This window comes from Prionailurus viverrinus, chromosome X (assembly GCF_022837055.1).
Source record: "Prionailurus viverrinus isolate Anna chromosome X, UM_Priviv_1.0, whole genome shotgun sequence".
Lineage (NCBI taxonomy): Eukaryota > Metazoa > Chordata > Mammalia > Carnivora > Felidae > Prionailurus > Prionailurus viverrinus.
In genome coordinates this window covers 56,041,513-56,061,107 of record NC_062579.1, presented here as the reverse complement: position 1 = coordinate 56,061,107, position 19,595 = coordinate 56,041,513, and the positions used below count along the sequence as shown (strand labels likewise).

Genomic DNA, 19,595 nt, shown 5'->3' with positions numbered 1-19,595 from the left:
GGAGAAACAGATTTAGGATTGATTTGCTTATGGTACTGTGATAACTTCTCCTAGTAACAGGGATGAGCAAAGCAGATGGCCAAGTCTTGACTTCTCTCCCACAAAATTCACAGACAGTGAAGGTGTCACCACATGGTCTTTAAAGAACAGGGTCAAAGTATGGGGTTTGTTGTTGTTTTGAGAATGATTTCTTGTTATAATGAACCAGAAATACAAGATTCCACTGAAAACTGGAACAGTTGACAGAGTATGGTTGAACTTAGTTAAACCTCAAGGGAAATAAAAAGAGGGTCAAACAAAGCCAATGAATGGAGAATCCCAAGATTGGTTTGGGATAAACATAAGGATAACAGCATTTCAGCATGGGTATCTTCTGACCACTCCCATCAGATACCTGCCAACATTCTATCCCCTTCTCTTCTGAAACATCTGCCAAACCAAATGGCTATTTCCTCTCTAGTGTAGGTGTAAGCCATCTCAACAGTAACTCTCTGGACATGATACAAAGCAAGAGGAAAGTTTATACATCTCATTCCAGGGTAGAACATGTACATACCCGAACCAGCACAATCATTACATGGTGTCAATGTACACGGAAGTAGCTTTAATCAAACCAGAGGTACTACCTCATATAACCTGTTATGTGGCCCTGCAGCTATGTCAGTGCTCCCAATTTACTACACTAAAATACCAATGTGGAGAATTCATTTTTGAGCTCCAGATTTTCTAAACATTTCTAAGAGGTTATTAAAGATGATGTAGAATAGAACCGTTTCTCAGAAACCTAGCCATTAAGAAAGAACACTGATCGGCTCCTTCTGGGGCATTTTCATGGGGACACAGAAATGAAGAGAGGAAATGTTAGAACATCAGAGCATGTGACAGGTGAAGGCAGGCAGAGATGGGAAGAGGGTGTCCTAGCCAAAAGGACACCACATTCACATTCAAAGAAAAGTCAGAGCAATGAGGGAAAAAAAAAACCACAAGAAAACCTAAGCCAGAGCAAAAAATAGTTTCATACAACACAGTATCAAAAAAGTAAAAGGAACACACTAAAGGCACAAATTAGAGAAAGTAAGTCCATAGCCTATTGTAGTAAGTCCTTCTATCATCAATCAGGTTTCTTCTACATCTGTTATCTCAAAGTTACTTACAGATGTGGTGACTTTTGAACAAGAGTCTCTCCCAGGAGGGTGGGCACATTTCAGTCATTGGTTTGGGGATCTTTTTGTGCCATGTAGGCATCCAACTTGGCATCCAGGTGTCCTTTCATTTTCAACATGTATGTATCTCACTGGTTGTCCAGCTGCTCCCAGGTCAGTACAGGGTGAATGAGGGTACCTCTCCCTGGCCCACAGCCTCCACCTCAGCATTCAAAGCTCCCTCTTCCCCAACTCATCATACCCTGACCTCTATAACCAATTTCACCATGACCCATAGCTCCATGCCCTAGGCCTGCTCTCCCAGGACTTCCATGACCTTGAACACCACATCTTCTTAAATCCATTTGGGGAGCTACAGCTCACCCACCTGGAGCAGGTTTTAACCTCAGAGCGACATCCCCCACCTTCCCACTAAGCAGGGTTCTGTGGCAAGTCCCCCACATAGTCCTCCTCTGGGCACGCCTCTCTGGATTATGGGCAGGCTTTGTTCTCCAATTCCTCCCCTGGCCAAGGCCCCTATATGTCGACCTAACCATGCCTGGATATTACTTTTATCCAGATGCTGATTTAAGGTCTTCTGCTTAAGTTTTTTTTAACTTTTTTAATGTTCATTTATTTTTGAGAGAGGAAAGAGAGAGAGAGCGAGAGCACATGAGTGGAGGAGGGGCAGAGAGAGAGGGAGACACAGAATCCAAAGCAGGCTCCAGGCTCTGAGCTGTCAGCACAGAGCCCGACACGGGGCTCGAACTCACGAACCATGAGACCATGACCTGAGCTGAAGTTGGACGCTTAGCAGACTGAGTCACCCAGGCGCCCCTCTGCTTGTTTTAATGCTGCCTGCGCAGAGGGTCTATTCTCCATCTGCTTGGCCAGTCTTCTGTTTCTGGCACTGGCTACCTGCTGTCATTGCTACATTGAAGCCCAAATATTCATTGGCATTGGCCATTTGTTCTTATTAGTAAAACTTCAAGGTTGAACAAAATAGATGTTTAAATAAAAGCTTCAGGAGCATCTGAGTGGCTCAATCATTTAAGCTCTGACTCTTGGCTTCAGCTTAGGTCCTGACCTCATGGGTTCATGAGTTCGAGCCCCGCATCAGGCTCTGCACTGACGTTGCACAGCCTGCTTGGAATTCTCTCTCTGCCTGTCTCTCTGCCCCTCCCCACTTGCTCTCTCTCTCTCTCTCTCTCAAAATAAATAAACTTCAAAAAAAACATTAAAAAATAAATACAAGCTTTATTTTAAAACATTTATTGGCATTTTCATGGCTTGCTAGACCAGGAGCTCCAGATCATGAGCTTTAAGTAAAGTGGTACACTTATTTTTTTTTTAATATTTTTTTTTGAGAGAGAGCAGGCAGGGGAGGGACACAGAGGGAGACAGAGAATCCCCATGCAGAGCCTAACATAGGGCTCAAACTCATGAACCATGAGAGCATGAACTGAGCTGAAATCAAGAGTTATATGCTTAACCGACTGAGCTACCTAGCCCCCCTAAAGTGGTACACTTAGGTCAAGGCTGATGTGGGTTAAAGAATCCTTTGCTTCCACAAACTTGCAAGAATCAGAAACTTAGAAATGTAGCTAAATGCAGCACAGTCAAAAGTGATAACAAAGGCTCAGGTAATGACTTTTAGAGAGGTGGAAGGTATGAAAAACACAACATAAGCAGATATGATGGCAACAAAAGAAAATGTAGTTTCAAAGACAGACAAATAAAGCCAAAACCTTGGGGGAACCTGACGGTTCATTTTAAGGGCAAATATAAGGAAGGACTACAGCACCTTCAAAGCCCATGGAAATACTACGCTGGTATAAATTATAGGAGTGTATCATACTTTCTTATGTATTTGTTCACTGAGTAACATGTAAATGTGGAGAATCAGTGTATCATACCCTAAGAGATAAGGAGAAGCACATATGCTTCAGAGAAGGCAAAAATAAACATCAAGTAAATCTTTTAGTGGTCTAACATCAACTTAAAATCATTGGTTAAAGACACTCGATAAATAGAGCTCTTGGAGATAGAAACTGCTTTTAAGTACCTTAACTTTTCTTCTTAGTCTCAAATGATTACATTTCCTGACTCCAAGTGATTACTTCTGAGAAAATCAGATTACTTTAGGGGTGCCTGGGTGGCTCAGTCAGTTGAGTGGCCAACTTCAGCTCAGGTCATGGTCTCATGGTTCGTGAGTTCGAGCCCTGTGTCGGGCTCTGTGCTGACAGCTCAGAGCCTGGAGCCTGCCTTGGATTCTGTCTCCCTCTCTCTGCCCTCACCTGCTTGCACTCTCTCTCTCTCTCTCAAAAATGAGTAAATGTTATGTAAAACATTTTTTAAAAAGACACCAAGTTTGCTGTAATTTGTTACAGCAACAAGAGGAAACTAACAGTCACCCAGGTGGTAAGTGGCAGAACTGGGATTTTGCAAACAGGTCCTGTGGGCTCCAAATCCAGTGCTCTTCCCATCACAATGGGGATGTGATGTTAAAGAAATGGTGGATGGAAAAGTGTAAGGTAAAAAGCTGCAAGAAGCAAGAAGAGCTGAGGAAAGTTGATCCTGGGGTCTATCTACTTTCCCCCAAACAACCTCTTCCACAAGGCCAGATGTTTTTCAATTAAGTTATTTGGATTAAAAATATTCTTTCCAAATAATTGCAAATACTTCTGGCCATATTTAAAGGTCATTGGCATTTCAGGATGGATGGAGTTAATCTCGGTTTTTCCCCTATTACTTGGTGATAAACACTGCGATGAAGAAATAAAAAGTTTTGATTGGGTGAGTTGAATGAAACAAGTAATGTTGAAGTAATGACAGCCCTTCAGTTTATCAACAGGTCTGAGAGCGTGGGGCAGGGTGCTAACAATGAAAAGCTGGGGGCCACTTGAGGGCAATAGATACATTATGTGAAAGACTACACAACCTATTTCAAATTTTTCTAGAGAGGAGACTGCAAGGGGGCTCTCAGATTTCTTAAATTGTATGAGATCCTATTTATAGCAGCATCTTCACTTAAACTTTGTCCTTGAGTCTTGCCTTTCATCCCTCACTTGTAATTCATCTCCACAAGTAGTGGTCACAGCTACGAAGAGGAAGCTATTAAGCAAGTAAGGTTCGCTGTCCTTAGGTAAAATTTGTGACAGATAAAGCTCTACCCCTCTTGTCTCTGAATTTTAGGAGGGCCTTTAATGCCTTAACATAAAAAGCATTCCCCAACAGGAAGGTTTTCTGGTATTTTGCTTTGCTTTGTTTTATTATCTGAAAAGTTTTGAGACCTCACCTCTGATTTGCTATAACTGCACATCCTTCTTGGAGGTTAGTGTTAAGACACCAATAGAAGAGGAAGGCCAACCAGCTAAGGGGACAGTTCAGAGATTTTAATCTTATGTTTCTATTTCCAATATTATTTCACCAAACTGAATACTCTCAAGATTGGGGGAGAGAAATAAAAAGGAGTTTTTCCTTACAATAACTTTAAAACTCTTTCCTTAACCCACAAAAGTGTTTGGTATGGGAATATATTTTGGGTAGGATCCTCAAACACTGTATAGGGCCACCCAAATGCAAGGAAACCTCTTGCCTCTATTAAGCTCATCTGGGGTAGATGATCTATCAAGAATGTATTAGAGACTACAAAGGAAATGAGGACAATTACATTCCTCTGGTTTTCATCCTCATGAAATGATACAGCAGGTGGAATGGCACTAAAGGAAAACAGACTTTTCTTCCCTCCCTCTCTTAGCAAATGGGTAGTCTTGTCTCCAATCCTGCCCCATCACTGATTAACAGTCAAAAAATTAAGTAAAAACACAGGGTAGTTTGGAACTGCTGGCAGAAGATTGAATGGTTTAACAAAAGAGACACTGACAAAAAGACATTTTTCTACAATACTATAATTACAAATTTGAAGGCACATCCTTGGCAGAAATATGATCAATTACATGCTTATGGAAAAACAAACTGCTGAATATCTTGATGACAGATGATTATTGCACAACACTGTCCACTGCTGTTTTGGGTACCAAACAATGTTTAACAATGTTCAGTTAAACATTTAACTGAAAACATAAGGTCGAGATGCCTGGTTTTGGCTACAAAAGGCATCTATTATCAATGCTATTATAGAAGCTCTTTAACTGAAGAACAAGAGTTCATGCTTTTGTGCTTTATCTGGTTATTCATACCAGATAAATTTTCAGAGGGACTACAGAAACAGTCTAAAAACAGCTAATAATTTGGCATGAATCTATATTGTTTATATTTGATTACATATTTTAAATATAGAAAAGAAATAACCAAAAATCCAAAGGGAGTGATTGCAGGAATGTTTTTATTCTTATTAAAATAACCAATAACCAGATGCCTCACCCAAAGAAAGTAACAAAATAGAGTAAAATAAATATCAGGAAAAAATAATTTTAAAGCAAGATTCACAAGTAATGGAGAAAAATTCTCAAAAAACATGTATTCTTGATTTTAAGCTGTGTACATAAAAGATACGCACACTTAAATTTTTGGAAACATCCTGTCTATAGTGCTATTTTAAGCATTCTGAACAAAGAATACATCTGAAAAAAGAAACAAGCTTTTAAAAAGTTAAAGCACAGTATAAAATTTTTTGTTCACAAGGCATCAAATTTAACACTCTAAAATGCTGATACTAAACTAGGAAAAATATCATTTCTATTTTCACCACTGACCACCATACTTCTTTAAACTATAACATTAAATATTCTAGCTGTGTTTTTAACCTTTGAAATTCAAAAGGCATCTTTGGATATTTAAGATAAAAGGTGCCCCATAGTTGAATCAGAACCAGCACTGGATATCAAAACATCCTTGTTATCTTCAGACTGAGGGCATGGGTGCTGAGTGAATACAGAAGAGTGATAAAGGAGCAACATATAAGGAATTTCAAATATTCAAACATCAAATTCAAATATAAACCCATTTTCCTCTATATGGTAAATATGTGCGTACATATGTATGTGTGTATATAAACAGAGAAACACATACACACATCTACATTTATAACATTTGTTCTCACAAGTAACTGGTTACTTAAAGCTAGTTACTAACTGAAAGCAATGTTTTTGATCCTGTTCCTAGATCATCTCTCCTGTGAATACAGCTGCTCTATGAAGCTAATAGGAGTTCAGGATTACAAAAGAGACTTATGGTAGGGAATTCAAAGATACTACAGATACTTAAAATAGGATTCTTTCTAAACAACATGTTTTCTGTTCTGATAGTAAGAGGTGAAATTAAATTCTTGATTTTTCCCAGACTATAGGTTGCTCTTCTTGCTATCTTAGGTCATGTGGGTCCTTTGGCAAGTGGGGGACAAAAGGACAACTCAAAAACAACATAATAATAAAAGTAGTAACTGTCTATGTTCAAGTGTTTCAGAGACACAGAAAAGAGTAAGGGAGAAAGAGAGAAAGGTGCTTCTTTTTCCAAAAGTCTATTATACATTTATCATATTGGCTGTTTCTTCTAGAAGAAACAAATTGTGGTATGACAGACCACTAGAATTAAAATAAAAGACAAATATCAAAATTCAAAGTGGAAGCATGGAAGATGACATAGGCATTGGTCTAAAAAAGAGCCTAGATATACAAACTCATTCATATTTCATTAAAATGGGTTTGCCTTTCTAGATTAATAGCACCTTCATCAATAGTTTCAATTCTCTCTTTAAGATACTTGAGATAACTGGGTGTTGCATTTAAAAGATGAATCACTGGCGCCTGGGTGGCGCAGTCGGTTAAGCGTCCGACTTCAGCCAGGTCACGATCTCGCAGGTCTGTGAGTTCGAGCTCCGCGTCAGGCTCTGGGCTGATGGCTCAGAGCCTGGAGCCTGTTTCCGATTCTGTGTCTCCCTCTCTCTCTGCCCCTTGCCCGTTCATGCTCTGTCTCTCTCTGTCCCAAAAATAAATAAACGTTGAAAAAAAAAATTAAAAAAAATAAAAATAAAAATAAAAGATGAATCACTGAATTCTACTCCTGAAACCAATATTGCATTGTATGTTACCTAACTGGAATTTAAATAAAAATTTGAAAAGAAAAAAAAGATAGTTGAGATAAAAATGAGATTTTTTCCAAATCTGAAAAGACAGGATGGAATAATGTTATAAACCTTTTTGTGTGTGTATGAAAGGAGAAGAGAGAAAAGAAGTAGGAGAGGAAGAAACCCATTCCCCAATCCCACCTGATTTTAGATTCTGCCCTAAGAAAATTATTATTAATTATTTATTACTGACCTCAAGGGGAGAAAAGAAATAACATTTACTGAATACAAATCCTATGTGCTAGGCATTGTTCCAACAGCTTTACATATGGCAATGGGAACAAAGTATTAGGAACTTATTTATTTATTTTCACTTCCATAATCTGCATCTGAAATCCATCTTGCAATAAATGAGGAATTTAAATAGTGATACAAGTACGAGATCTCTGATCAGTGTATTAACTCCTAGGCACTCAGAGTGGAATTTCTAAATGTGTATGGCACTGAAAACAGCCCCTGAATTTGCAAACCACACTTACTAGCAAGTGCAAATGTTTTAAACTAGAGAAAAGTATAGACTTGGCTAAAAGGTATCACAACCTAGGGAAATTCTCATTTCTATATTACAAATTTATTATGTTTTTTTTGGTAAATGCAGCTTTGTGTAATAGCATTATTTTAAAGTCATTTTGAGAGGTCATCTAAAATACTAAAATATATTTAAAATCTATTAAATTATATATACCAGTTACCGTCTTGTATTCTCTCCCCAAAAAAGGACAAATTTAGTGAATCTAGGTAATTTCACATGACCCGTATATGTCAAGGATGGTAGTGTTAATCTTCGAAAAAGTTAATTGTAGAAGAGGCTCAACATTTTAGGCTTCTGGACTGAGGCTAATAGACTAAGAACAATTTAGAGTGGAACTCGTCAGGAGTGAATTAAAAGCCTGTACAGAGCTAGAGAGTCACTGAATGAAGAATCTGATCTATTTTTTTACAACAATGGAAAGATAGGAAGCAAGGGACCCTATGGATCCTTAAGGTCTTTTTGGGTTACAAGATAAAGAAAGGAAAAAGATATTGGAAAAGTTGTCATTTATTTTTATCAATCAATCACCTACACTTAGCTCAGCTGAAAGAACAACAACAAAAAAACAAACTAGGGCAATTGCAAAGACAAAGATGCAGGGAGAATAAGGGGGAAGAAAGCCTGTAATAAATAAGGCACATCTATTTTTAAACAGTTTCTAACTGTTTTCCTTCTAAACCCAGATGCTTTACAGTGTTTTAAAAGCCATTATTCCCCAACCTGACAGGGATGAGAGCTCAAGAATGTCCTCAAGATCATGCTCTCAGATCTTGAAACTTTTAAATTATCCTTTTTCTTGAGCCTTTTCTTTTTGGTCAAATAAAAAACATTACCACTTTAGCAGCAATTCAGTAATCTTCAATTGTAGGACTTGTTGTAAACCTCACTGGTCTACCTTATCTGTTACTAGTGAAAACAAAAAGGGCTGGAGATTCATTTTAAATAAAGCTAGGTTCAGAGCTAACTCTGAAAAAATATATTTCTGCCATTAGACAAATGCAATGCAAATAGAATCCTTAACATCAGGGCATGAGACCAATATAAAATCCTTCCACAATATTTTGAAAAGTTAAGGTAACATCACTAATGCTGTGTCAGTGCATAACAACATCGGCTAGTAGCACTCTCTGCGGCCTGTTACAATGTGGTATCATCATCTTCCCTGCAGTCTCCCACCAGAAGTGAATGCTTGTCAGGTTCACTGGTACCAATGCTGTTTAGGGACCGTTTATCAGACAGTAGTGAATTTATGGAAGCTCTGCTGTAATTAACAATCCGGTCCAGCAAACCCAGTTTAGGAGAATTTCTTGAGGTGTCATCTATTCCAACATGAACGCTGATTTCCGAAGGCCTTTTCTGTCCCATGTGGCTTCGGGCATGCAGTTCATAATTCTCATAAGTTGGTTTTCTATAACTGAACACATGCAAAAGGACACTAGTTTGAAATAACCAAATGTGAACTAGACACTTTTTATGTTCAAAAATGAAAGTATATTTGCCTGGTACGAAGATCTACAAAGGGAGTCCCTGCTAGGAAACTGGCTCAAAAAAAATATGTATGGGGTCACATGATCAGAAATTCTACTTCTCAGAAGCCAATGTACTACATTTTACCCCACTCAGTGCTTATGCTTGCTAGGTAAAGACTACATAAGATGATAATTATATAGCTAACATTTATTATTAAGAATAGTCTTGGCCTATCATACAAGAATAAGACCTACCAAGAACTGACTGTGGATGATAAAATGAACATAAAATACAAACATGAGCAAGCCATCATACTTACAGTTTAAGGAAGAGAGAAGAAAGTACTACTGAAACAGATGAAGCAGCCATTGCAGCAGATCCCATCCAGGGCTGCAAAACCAAACCAATGGGCATAAAAACTCCTAGGAAACAAGTTTGGATTAGTTAGAGCAGTCAGTACTAAACAGATTACTAATGTGTTTCTAATACATATATACAAATCATTTCCTTGTTTGATATTTATTCAGCACTTTATCCTTCTGTTGGTGGAGATTTATGTCACTGCCAATTTTTCACTAACAGGGTATTTCTGTGAACATTCTTGTACATGTCTACCTGTGCATGTGCTTGAGAATTTCTCTAAGGTACATACCTAGATGTGAAACTGTTGGATTATAACATGGGCACATCCTCAATTTTAGAGGGATATTCCTCAGTTGTTCTCCAAAGTGGCTGTACCAGATCACAATTCCACCAATCATGTATGAGTTCATGTTCTACAAACTCATCCACACTTGTTTTGTTTCCTTTTGTTTGTTTGTTTTCAGTAGGCTCCACACCCAGCATGGAGCCCAATGTGGGGATTAAACTCACAACCCTGAGATCAAGACTGAGCTGAGATCAAGAATCTGACACTTAACCAAGTCACTCAGGTGCCACACCACACTTGGTTTGGATAGACATTTTAACATTTGTTTATATGATAAGGATGAGATACACTTATTGTACTTTTAACTTTTTATGTGTTTATATTTTTCTACTTTTTCTACAGTCATCATATATTACTTGCATAATTTAAAAAATCATTTGTTTCATGAATTAATCTCTATGGACTGTTCTTTTACTTTTTGTGCCCCTGTTTATTTTTTTTTAATTTTTTTAAATGTTTTTACTTATTTTTGAGACAGAGAGACAGAGCATGAGCAGGAGAGAGAGAGGGAGACACAGAATCCGAAGCAGGCTCCAGGCTCTGAGCTGTCAGCACTGAGCCTGACACGGGGCTTGAACTCACGGACTGTGAGATCATGACCTGAGCTGCAGTTGGTTGCTTAACTGACTGAGCCACCCAGGCACCCCTGTGCCCCTGTTTATAAACAGCATTTGTGTGTCCCTGTTTATAAACAGCTTTATAATTGTTCTTCCATCATTTCATGTCTTTCTTTGGCTCTCAAACCAGAGAGAACAAGAAGAAAGTGATAACTACTTCTCTTCTGTTATTACTAACTCCTATCAAGTCCCTAAGTACAAGACATTATCCAGTGTTTACTTAAAAATTCTAAATTACTTTCCCTTGGTCTTATTCCTTTAATCAATATCTCTTTCTCCCTCTCTCTCTCTCTCAACCTCTCTCTCTCTCTCTCTCTCTCAATCTCTCTCTCTCTCCTGGTACCCAAACTTAAAAAAACAAAACAAAACGTGTTGGCTATTAGAATGCTAAGTGAGGAGCAAAAAATTCTCTGTATGCTATAATTATACCTATGTAACAAGACACAAAACTGATGCAAAGTAAAAAAGACTGGAAGGAAAGACACTAAAACGCTAACAATAGTTGTGTTTGAGTAGTGAGATTAAAAGTAAATTTGTTATCCAGCAAAAAATAAGTAAATAAATACAGTACAAGTATAAATATGAATAAATATAAATGTGAGAGAGCATATGGAGAAAGAGATGAAGCAATGTAGTAAATAAAGTATTAACTGGTGAATTTAAATGAAGACTATACAGGTTTTCATTGTATCTTTTTTCCTTCTTATATATACCTTTTAAATCTTTTTCAAAAAATTTTTTAATGTTTATTTATTTAGAGAGCAAGGCAGCGTGTGTGAGGGGCAGAGAGAGAAGGAGAGAGAGAATCCCAAGCAGGCTCCATGCTGTCAGAGCAGAGCCCAACATGGGGCTCAATCTCACATACCGTGAGATCATGACCTGAGCCGAAACCAAGAGTCAGACACTTAACTGACTGAGCCACCCAAGTGCTCCTTTGAAATTTTTTTTTTAATTTTTTTTTTCAACGTTTATTTATTTTTGGGACAGAGAGAGACAGAGCATGAATGGGGGAGGCGCAGAGAGAGAGGGAGACACAGAATCGGAAGCAGGCTCCAGGCTCTGAGCCATCAGCCCAGAGCCTGACGCAGGGCTCGAACTCACGGACCGCGAGATCGTGACCTGGCTGAAGTCGGACGCTTAACCGACTGCGCCACCCAGGCGCCCCTGAAATTTTTTTAAATATAAAGTTGGGAGGGGAAAATAAAGTAAATTAAAATAAACCTGTCAGAATGCTTTTACCTTTTAGGCTGTGATGAACATTGCTTGAAATTATCATTATTGATGTTAATATTACCTCTCACCATACCAGGAGGCTACATATAAAAATTGAGCTCAACACTGGGTATTGTATGTATGTACGTGATGAATCACTGAATTCTATTCCTAAAACCAATACTCCACTATAGGTTAACTAACTAGAATTTTAAATAAAAATTTGAAAAGGAAAAAACTGAGCTCAAAACTAGTAATAAGACTGAAGCTTCCAATACGATAGGTCTCTAATGACTTCAGAGGAAAAGCAATACTAGTTAATAGTCACATACCAGCAGCTATGGGAATTCCAACTAGATTATAAATTAGAGCGAAAACAAAATTTATCCGAATCCTCTTGACTGTCTTCCTTGATAAGTCAATACTTGCCACTACATCCAGAAGATCATTCTGAGAACAGAAATATTTGTGATATTAGTGAGAGACTTTAACTTAACTAGTACTTTTGTATTTGATACTGTGATTTTGCAGATGATGTATACCTTAGGGTAGGTAATAAATCTTAAATATTATAAATCTTAAATATATAATTTAACTATAAATCTTAAATATTGCTAAAAATTTCAGTCAGCCTTGGAAGATGTTTTTCAGGACTTTTTCTCAGGGGTCTAGAAAACACTTCTTGCATTGTATGATGCTATGTGCATTATATCCCTTAAAATAATCTCAGCAAGTGTTTGTTGAAGATAATTTTTATTATAAGTATATTCCCCAATCTTATTCTTTAGAAGCTTGTCATTCTCATTTGCTTTGCTGGATTGAGAAAGTCTGAAAGTAATTAGTATGACTTCTCATACTCCCATCTTCAATTCTCCGTCTCAATGGCTGGGAGCACAGGAATTAGAAAGAATTGTTCTATTCCATATACTTTATGACACTATCCCTGACCAGGTAGAGCAGTATCACAGACCTCAATGTTCAGGCCACAGGACTTACCCTTATTAAAACCACATCAGCTGCTTCAATGGCTACATCTGTACCTGTGCCAATGGCAATTCCAACATTAGCCATTGCCAGAGCTGGAGAGTCATTGATTCCATCTCCTACCATTGCAACCTGTTTCCCCTCCTCCTGAAGTTGCTTCACCTTAGCAACCTTATGAGAAGGGAGAACTTCAGCAAACACCTTAGTAATGCCAACCTACATGAGGAAAAATAAACTCAATTCATTTCAACAAATATTACTAGTACCTGAAATAGAATGGAGCAATAGTGAGCCATCAGTTTCTACCCACCAGATGTCCCAAATTGCAAAAATTGGTAGTATCTAGTGATAGTAAGGATATAGAGAAATCAGCTCTCATATGCACTCTTGGTGAGCGTGTAAACAGTTATCATGTTTTTGGAGGGCATTTGGCAGCATCTATCAAAGTGTACACATCATTTAATTCAGCGATTCCACTTCTAGCTATATTCTGGACATACTTATACATGTATAAAAATATTTATGTTTGACTTCCAGGGAAGATGGCAAAGTGGGGGGATCCTGGGCTAACCTCATCCCATAGATGCAACCTGGGTCATCCACAGTGATGTGGCTGATCCAGAGAACAGCATAGGGCCTGACAGAACAGACTGCCACAGTTAGGTAAAGAGAAAGGGCCATGTTGAGGAATGTGTGGAGAGGGAGATACAGCCCAGAGCCAGGTGGACTCGTGGGACAGTCTGTGGGAGGGAGGGGTGCAGTGAGTCTGGAGCGGGAAGAGAGGAACAGCCCCCTACATCAGGTGCCCTGGGCACAGGGGCCTGCACAGGGAAGGCAGGTTCTCATAGAATTTTGAGAACCAGAGGGGCCAGGCTTTGTAAGTTCTTACAATCAGTGAGTCTAGAAACCTGGAATTTTAAAAATTTTAAAAATCAGCTGGTTCAGCTCTGGGAGAGCCAGTGGGCAATAGGAAACTGAGTCTTCCCACTTAAAGAGACAGCACAACAAACAATCCCACTGAGATACAGCATAGAAGCAGCAGTTTGAAAAACGCCTGGGATATACAGGAAGGAGATTTGTGTACTATAGAGGCAGAGACCTTTGGGAGACTTCTCTAAGAACAAAAGAACCAGCAGGCAGCATTTCCCTCCCCTGGCCCCAGCCTAGATATACAAACACCTGTGGTAACCAGTGCAGTGCCAACTCTCTCCCTGCCGCTATGCCCTTCTGCAGATCCACTCCCTCCAACTTGGCCAGATGCAGAAGTTTTCCCTGGAGGCTACAGGTCCCTTCCCACAGCAGGCCAGCACAGACCATTCTGGAACCCCAGGCCCTGCCCCCACTTTCTCATGCACACCTGCCCCCTCCAATATGCCATTGGCCGGAGCCCATCCAAAGCAGTGCCACAAGCCTGGCAGTGTGCAAGCAGCCCCAATAGGGGGTCAGAACCACTATACAGCAACTCCAGTCCCAGACAGAGGGGAAGATAACCACACACACCAGTCCAACTCATAGGGTCAGATGGCAGGCTCCGCTCACCAAAAAAAGCTTCTCAGGGGAACCTCAGGGGACCTCAGGGAAACCTCAGGGGACAACACAGGGAGAGCACCCTGTAGTTCAGTGGTACTGCATCTCTGGCAAAAACCTGGTCTGACTCAACTCATGCCCAAGGTGGCCCCAGAATGGCCCACTAAGACCACAAGGACCAAACCTTTCCCACCAACAGGCAAAGAAAGCCACTGCAGACAAGTGAACTGAAGGCAAACGTGGCTCAGCCAAAATAATCCGGTGCACACAACACACATAGGAGACATCCCTGAGTGCCAGGTTCTAGTGAACAGGGGACACTGCACTGCAGGCCATTACTTTCAAGATCAGGTGACATGGCTGACTTTCCTAACACAGAGAAACAGACACAGAGAGTTAGACAAAATGAAGGGACAGAGGAATATATCACAAAATGAAAAAAAAGGACAAAATCACAGGAAGAGAGCTAAATGAAATGAAAATAATACGCCTGATAGATAATTTAAAGTAATAGGCATAAGGATAGTCACTGCACTTGAGAAAACAGTGGAGACTTCAGTGTGACTGTCAACAAAGAGATAGGAAACATAAAAAGGAAGCAAAAGGAGATGGAGAACTCAGTAACTGAAATTAAAAATATACTAGAGGGGCACATGAGTGGCTCAGTCAGTTAAGTGTCCAACTTGGTTTTGGCTCAGGTCATGATCTCACAGTTTTGTGAGTTCGAGCCCCACAACAGGCTCCACAACTGCCAGTGCCAGTGCAGATCCTTCTTGGGATTCCATTTCCCTCTCTCTCTCTCTCTCTCTCTCTCTCTCTCTCTGCCCCTCCCCTACTCATGCTGACTCTGTCTCTCTCAAAATGAATAAATAAATATTTTTTAAAAATTTAAAAAACATACTAGAGAGAACAAACAGGAGAGTATAGGAAGCAGAACAACAGATCAATGACCTCAAGAAGAGAGTAATGGAAAGCAATCAAGGTGAACAGGATAGAGAAAAAAATAATAATAAATGAAAATAGACTAAGGGAACATAGCAATGCCATCATGAGTAATAACATTCACATGATAGGGATCCCAGAAGGAGAAAAAAGAAAATAGGGCAGAAAATTTGTTTGAAGAAATAATAGCTGAAAACATCCCTAATCTGGGGAAGGAAAGAGAAATTCAGATCCAGGAGGCACAGAGAAGCCCCAACAAAACTGACCCAAGAAGGCCCACAACAAGACAGAGTATTTAAAATGGTAAAAGGGGGTGATAAAGGGAGAATTTTAAAAGCAGTAAGAGAAAACAGGTATATGCAAGGAAAACCCAAAAGGCTATCAGCAGATTTTTCAGAAGAAATTTTGCAGGCCAGAAGGGACTGGCATGATACAATCAAAGTGCTAAAGGAAAAAAACCTGCAACGAAGAATACTCTTTCCAGCAAGGCTATTATTCAGAATAGAAGGAGAAATAGAGTTCCCCAGACAAACAAAAGTTAAAGTAATTCATTACCACTAACCCAGTCTTATAAGAAATCTTAGAGTGGACTCACTGAGTGAAAAGGAAAGACCATAAGTAAGAGTAAGAAAAGTAGGAAGCACAAAAGCAGTAAAATTAAGTATATCTACAAAAATTTGTCAAGGGATTCACAAAATAGAAGGATGTAAAGCAAGGCACCATATACCTAAAAAATAGGGGAGAGGAGTAAAAACTGGCTTCAAACTTAAGCAACCATCGGCTTAATACAGACTGATATATGCATATAATGTTATATATAAATCTAATGTTAATAACAAATCAAAAATCAGTAATAGATATGCAAAAACTAAAAAGAAAGGAATCCAAGTATGTCCCTAAAACAAGCCAGAAAACCATAAGAGAAAAGAGCAACAAAACAAAGGAAGAGAGAACTGCAAAAAACCATAAAACAAGTAACAAAATGGTAACAAGTATATAGCTATCAATAATTACTTCGAATGTAAATGGACTAAACGTTTCAGTCAAAAGACACTGGGTGAATGGATTAAAAAGTAAGACCCATATATGTGCTACAAGACTCATTTCAGACCTAAAGACACATGCAGATTGAAAGTGAGGTATGGAAAAACATTTATCATACAAAAGGAAGTGAAAACAAAGTCAGGGTAGCAATACTTGTATAGGACAAAATAGACTTTAAAGTAAAGATTGTAACAAGAGACAAAGAAGAGCACTATATAATCATAAAAGGAACAACCTAACAGGATGTAAACATTGTAAATATCTATGCACCCAACATGAGAGAACCAAAATACATAAAGCAACTAATAAGAAACATGAAGGAAGTAATTAATAGTAATACTAGTAAGGGGACTTCACCACTCCACTTCCATCAATGGATAGATCATCCAAACTGAAAACCAACAAGGAAATAGTGGCTTTAAAGGACACATTGGACCAGATCTAACAGATATAGTCAGAACATTCCAACCTAAAACAGCAGAATACACACTCTTTTCATGTGCACACAGAATTTTCTCCAGAATAGATCACATGTTCGGCCACAAAACAAATCTCAACAAATTCAAAAAGACTGAAGTCATACCACGCATCTGTTCCAACCACAATGCTATGAAACTAGAAGTCAACCACAAGAAAAAACCTGGAAAGACTAAATAACATGCTACTAAACAATGAATGGATATATCCTGAATTCAAAGAGGAAATCAAAACATACATGGAGACAAATGAAAACAAAATGGCCAAAATCTTTGGGATGCAGCAAAAGCTGTTTTAAAAGGGAAGTTTACACCAAAACAGGTCTACCTCAAGAAGCAAGAAAAATCTCAAATAATTAACCAAACCTTACACAAAAAGGAGCTAGAAAAAGAACAAACAAAATCCAAAACCAGAGAAAGAATTATATAATAATGTTAGGGCAGAAATAAGTAAAATACAAACTAAAAGCAATCAATGAAACCAGGAGCCAGTTCTTTGAAGAGATCAACAAAAGTGATAAACATTTAGCCAGACGCATCAAAATATCTATCTATCTATCTATCTATAGGACTCGAGGCACTTGGCTCAGTCAGAAGAGCATGTGACTCTTGATCTCAGGACTGTGAGTTCGAGTCCCATGTTGGGAGTAGAGACTACATACCTACCTACCTACCTACCTACCTACCTACATACATACATACATAAACTTAAAAAAATAAGATTAAATAAAGAATATTTTTAAAAATAGTACTCAAATAATCAAAATGAGAAATGAAAGATGAGAAATAACAACAAATACCACAGAAATACATAGGATTATAAAAGAATGTTATGAGAAATTATATGCTAACAAATTGGACAACCCACAAGAAATGCATAAATTCCTAAAAACATATAACCTCCCAAAATTGAGTAAGGAAGAAAATAAAATTTGAAAAGACTGATTACCAACAATGAAAATAGAATCAATTGATCAAAAAACTCCAAACAAATAAAAGTCCAGGGCCAGATGGCTTCACAGAATTCTACCAAACATTTAGAGAAGAGGTAATACCTATTCTTCTAAAACTGTTCCAAAAATATAGAAAAGGAATAAAAACTTCCAAATAAGTTCAATGAGGCCAGCATTACTCTAATATCAAAATCAGACAAAGACACTACAATAAAAGAGAACTACATGCCAATCTCTCTGAAGAACACAGATGTAAAAGTCCTCAACAAAATATTAGCAAACCAAAGCCAACAATACATTAAAAAAAATCACTCACCCAAAGCTATCTACACATTCAATGCAATCCCAATCAAAATTGCACCAGCATTCTTCTCGAAACTAGAACAAGCAATCCTAAAATTCATATGGAACCACAAAAGGCCCCGAATAGCCAAAGGAATTTTGAAGAAGAAGACCAAAGCAGGAGGCATCACAATCCCAGACTTTAGCCTCTACTACAAAGCTGCCATCATCAAGACAGCATGGTATTGGCACAAAAACAGACACATAGACCAATGGAACAGAATAGAAACCCCAGAACTAGACCCACAAACGTATGGCCAACTCATCTTTGACAAAGCAGGAAAGAACATCCAATGGAAAAAAGACAGCCTCTTTAACAAATGGTGCTGGGAGAACTGGACAGCAACATGCAGAAGGTTGAAACTAGACCACTTTCTCACACCATTCACAAAAATAAACTCAAAATGGATAAAGGACCTAAATGTGAGACAGGAAACCATCAAAACCTTAGAGGAGAAAGCAGGAAAAGACCTCTCTGACCTCACCCGTAGCAATCTCTTACTCGACACGTCCCCAAAGGCAAGGGAGTTAAAAGCAAAAGTGAATTACTGGGATCTTATGAAGATAAAAAGCTTCTGCACAGCAAAGGAAACAACCAACAAAACTAAAAGGCAACCAACGGAATGGGAAAAGATATTCGCAAATGACATATCGGACAAAGGGCTAGTATCCAAAATCTATAAAGAGCTCACCAAACTCCACACCCGAAAAACAAATAACCCAGTGAAGAAATGGGCAGAAAACATGAATAGACACTTCTCTAAAGAAGACATCCGGATGGCCAACAGGCACATGAAAAGATGTTCAGCGTCGCTCCTTATCAGGGAAATACAAATCAAAACCACACTCAGGTATCACCTCACGCCAGTCAGAGTGGCCAAAATGAACAAATCAGGAGACTATAGATGCTGGAGAGGATGTGGAGAAACAGGAACCCTCTTGCACTGTTGGTGGGAATGCAAATTGGTGCAGCCGCTCTGGAAAGCAGTGTGGAGGTTCCTCAGAAAATGAAAAATAGACCTACCCTATGACCCAGCAATAGCACTGCTAGGAATTTATCCAAGGGATACAGGAGTACTGATGCATAGGGCCACTTGTACCCCAATGTTCATAGCAGCACTCTCAACAATAGCCAAATTATGGAAAGAGCCTAAATGTCCATCAACTGATGAATGGATAAAGAAATTGTGGTTTATATACACAATGGAATAATACGTGGCAATGAGAAAAAATGAAATATGGCCTTTTGTAGCAACGTGGATGGAACTGGAGAGTGTGATGTTAAGTGAAATAAGCCATACAGAGAAAGACAGATACCATATGGCTTCACTCTTATGTGGATCCTGAGAAACTTAACAGGAACCCATGGGGGAGGGGAAGGAAAAAAAAAAAAAAAAGGTTAGAATGGGAGAGAGCCAAAGCATAAGAGACTGTTAAAAACTGAGAACAAACTGAGGGTTGATGGGGGGTGGGAGGAAGGAGAGGGTGGGTGATGGGTATTGAGGAGGGCACCTTTTGGGATGAGCACTGGGTGTTGTATGGAAACCAATTTGTCAA

At 38.8% G+C, this 19,595-nt stretch overlaps 1 protein-coding gene and 1 pseudogene across 5 annotated transcripts in view; both read right to left on the bottom strand.

Moving 5' to 3' along the window:
* Nucleotides 1-1,091: 1,091 nt before the first annotated feature.
* Nucleotides 1,092-4,221, bottom strand: LOC125156981 (chromatin target of PRMT1 protein-like; annotated as a pseudogene).
* A 558-nt stretch (nucleotides 4,222-4,779) lies between these two features.
* ATP7A (ATPase copper transporting alpha) overlaps nucleotides 4,780-19,595 on the bottom strand; it is a 190,783-nt gene continuing 175,967 nt past the window's right edge. For 4 of the 5 annotated variants that reach the window (XM_047843794.1, XM_047843789.1, XM_047843792.1 and 1 more), the window contains 4 exons: nucleotides 12,767-12,970; nucleotides 12,103-12,220; nucleotides 9,552-9,654; nucleotides 7,149-9,176 (listed from right to left, as the gene is read on the bottom strand). In XM_047843794.1, coding sequence (XP_047699750.1) covers nucleotides 8,900-9,176; nucleotides 9,552-9,654; nucleotides 12,103-12,220; nucleotides 12,767-12,970 — 702 coding nt within the window. In that variant the 3' untranslated portion in view covers nucleotides 7,149-8,899. Of the gene's footprint in view, nucleotides 4,791-7,148; nucleotides 9,177-9,551; nucleotides 9,655-12,102; nucleotides 12,221-12,766; nucleotides 12,971-19,595 lie in introns of those variants that run through there. The other variant, XR_007148926.1, reaches the window with a different exon arrangement.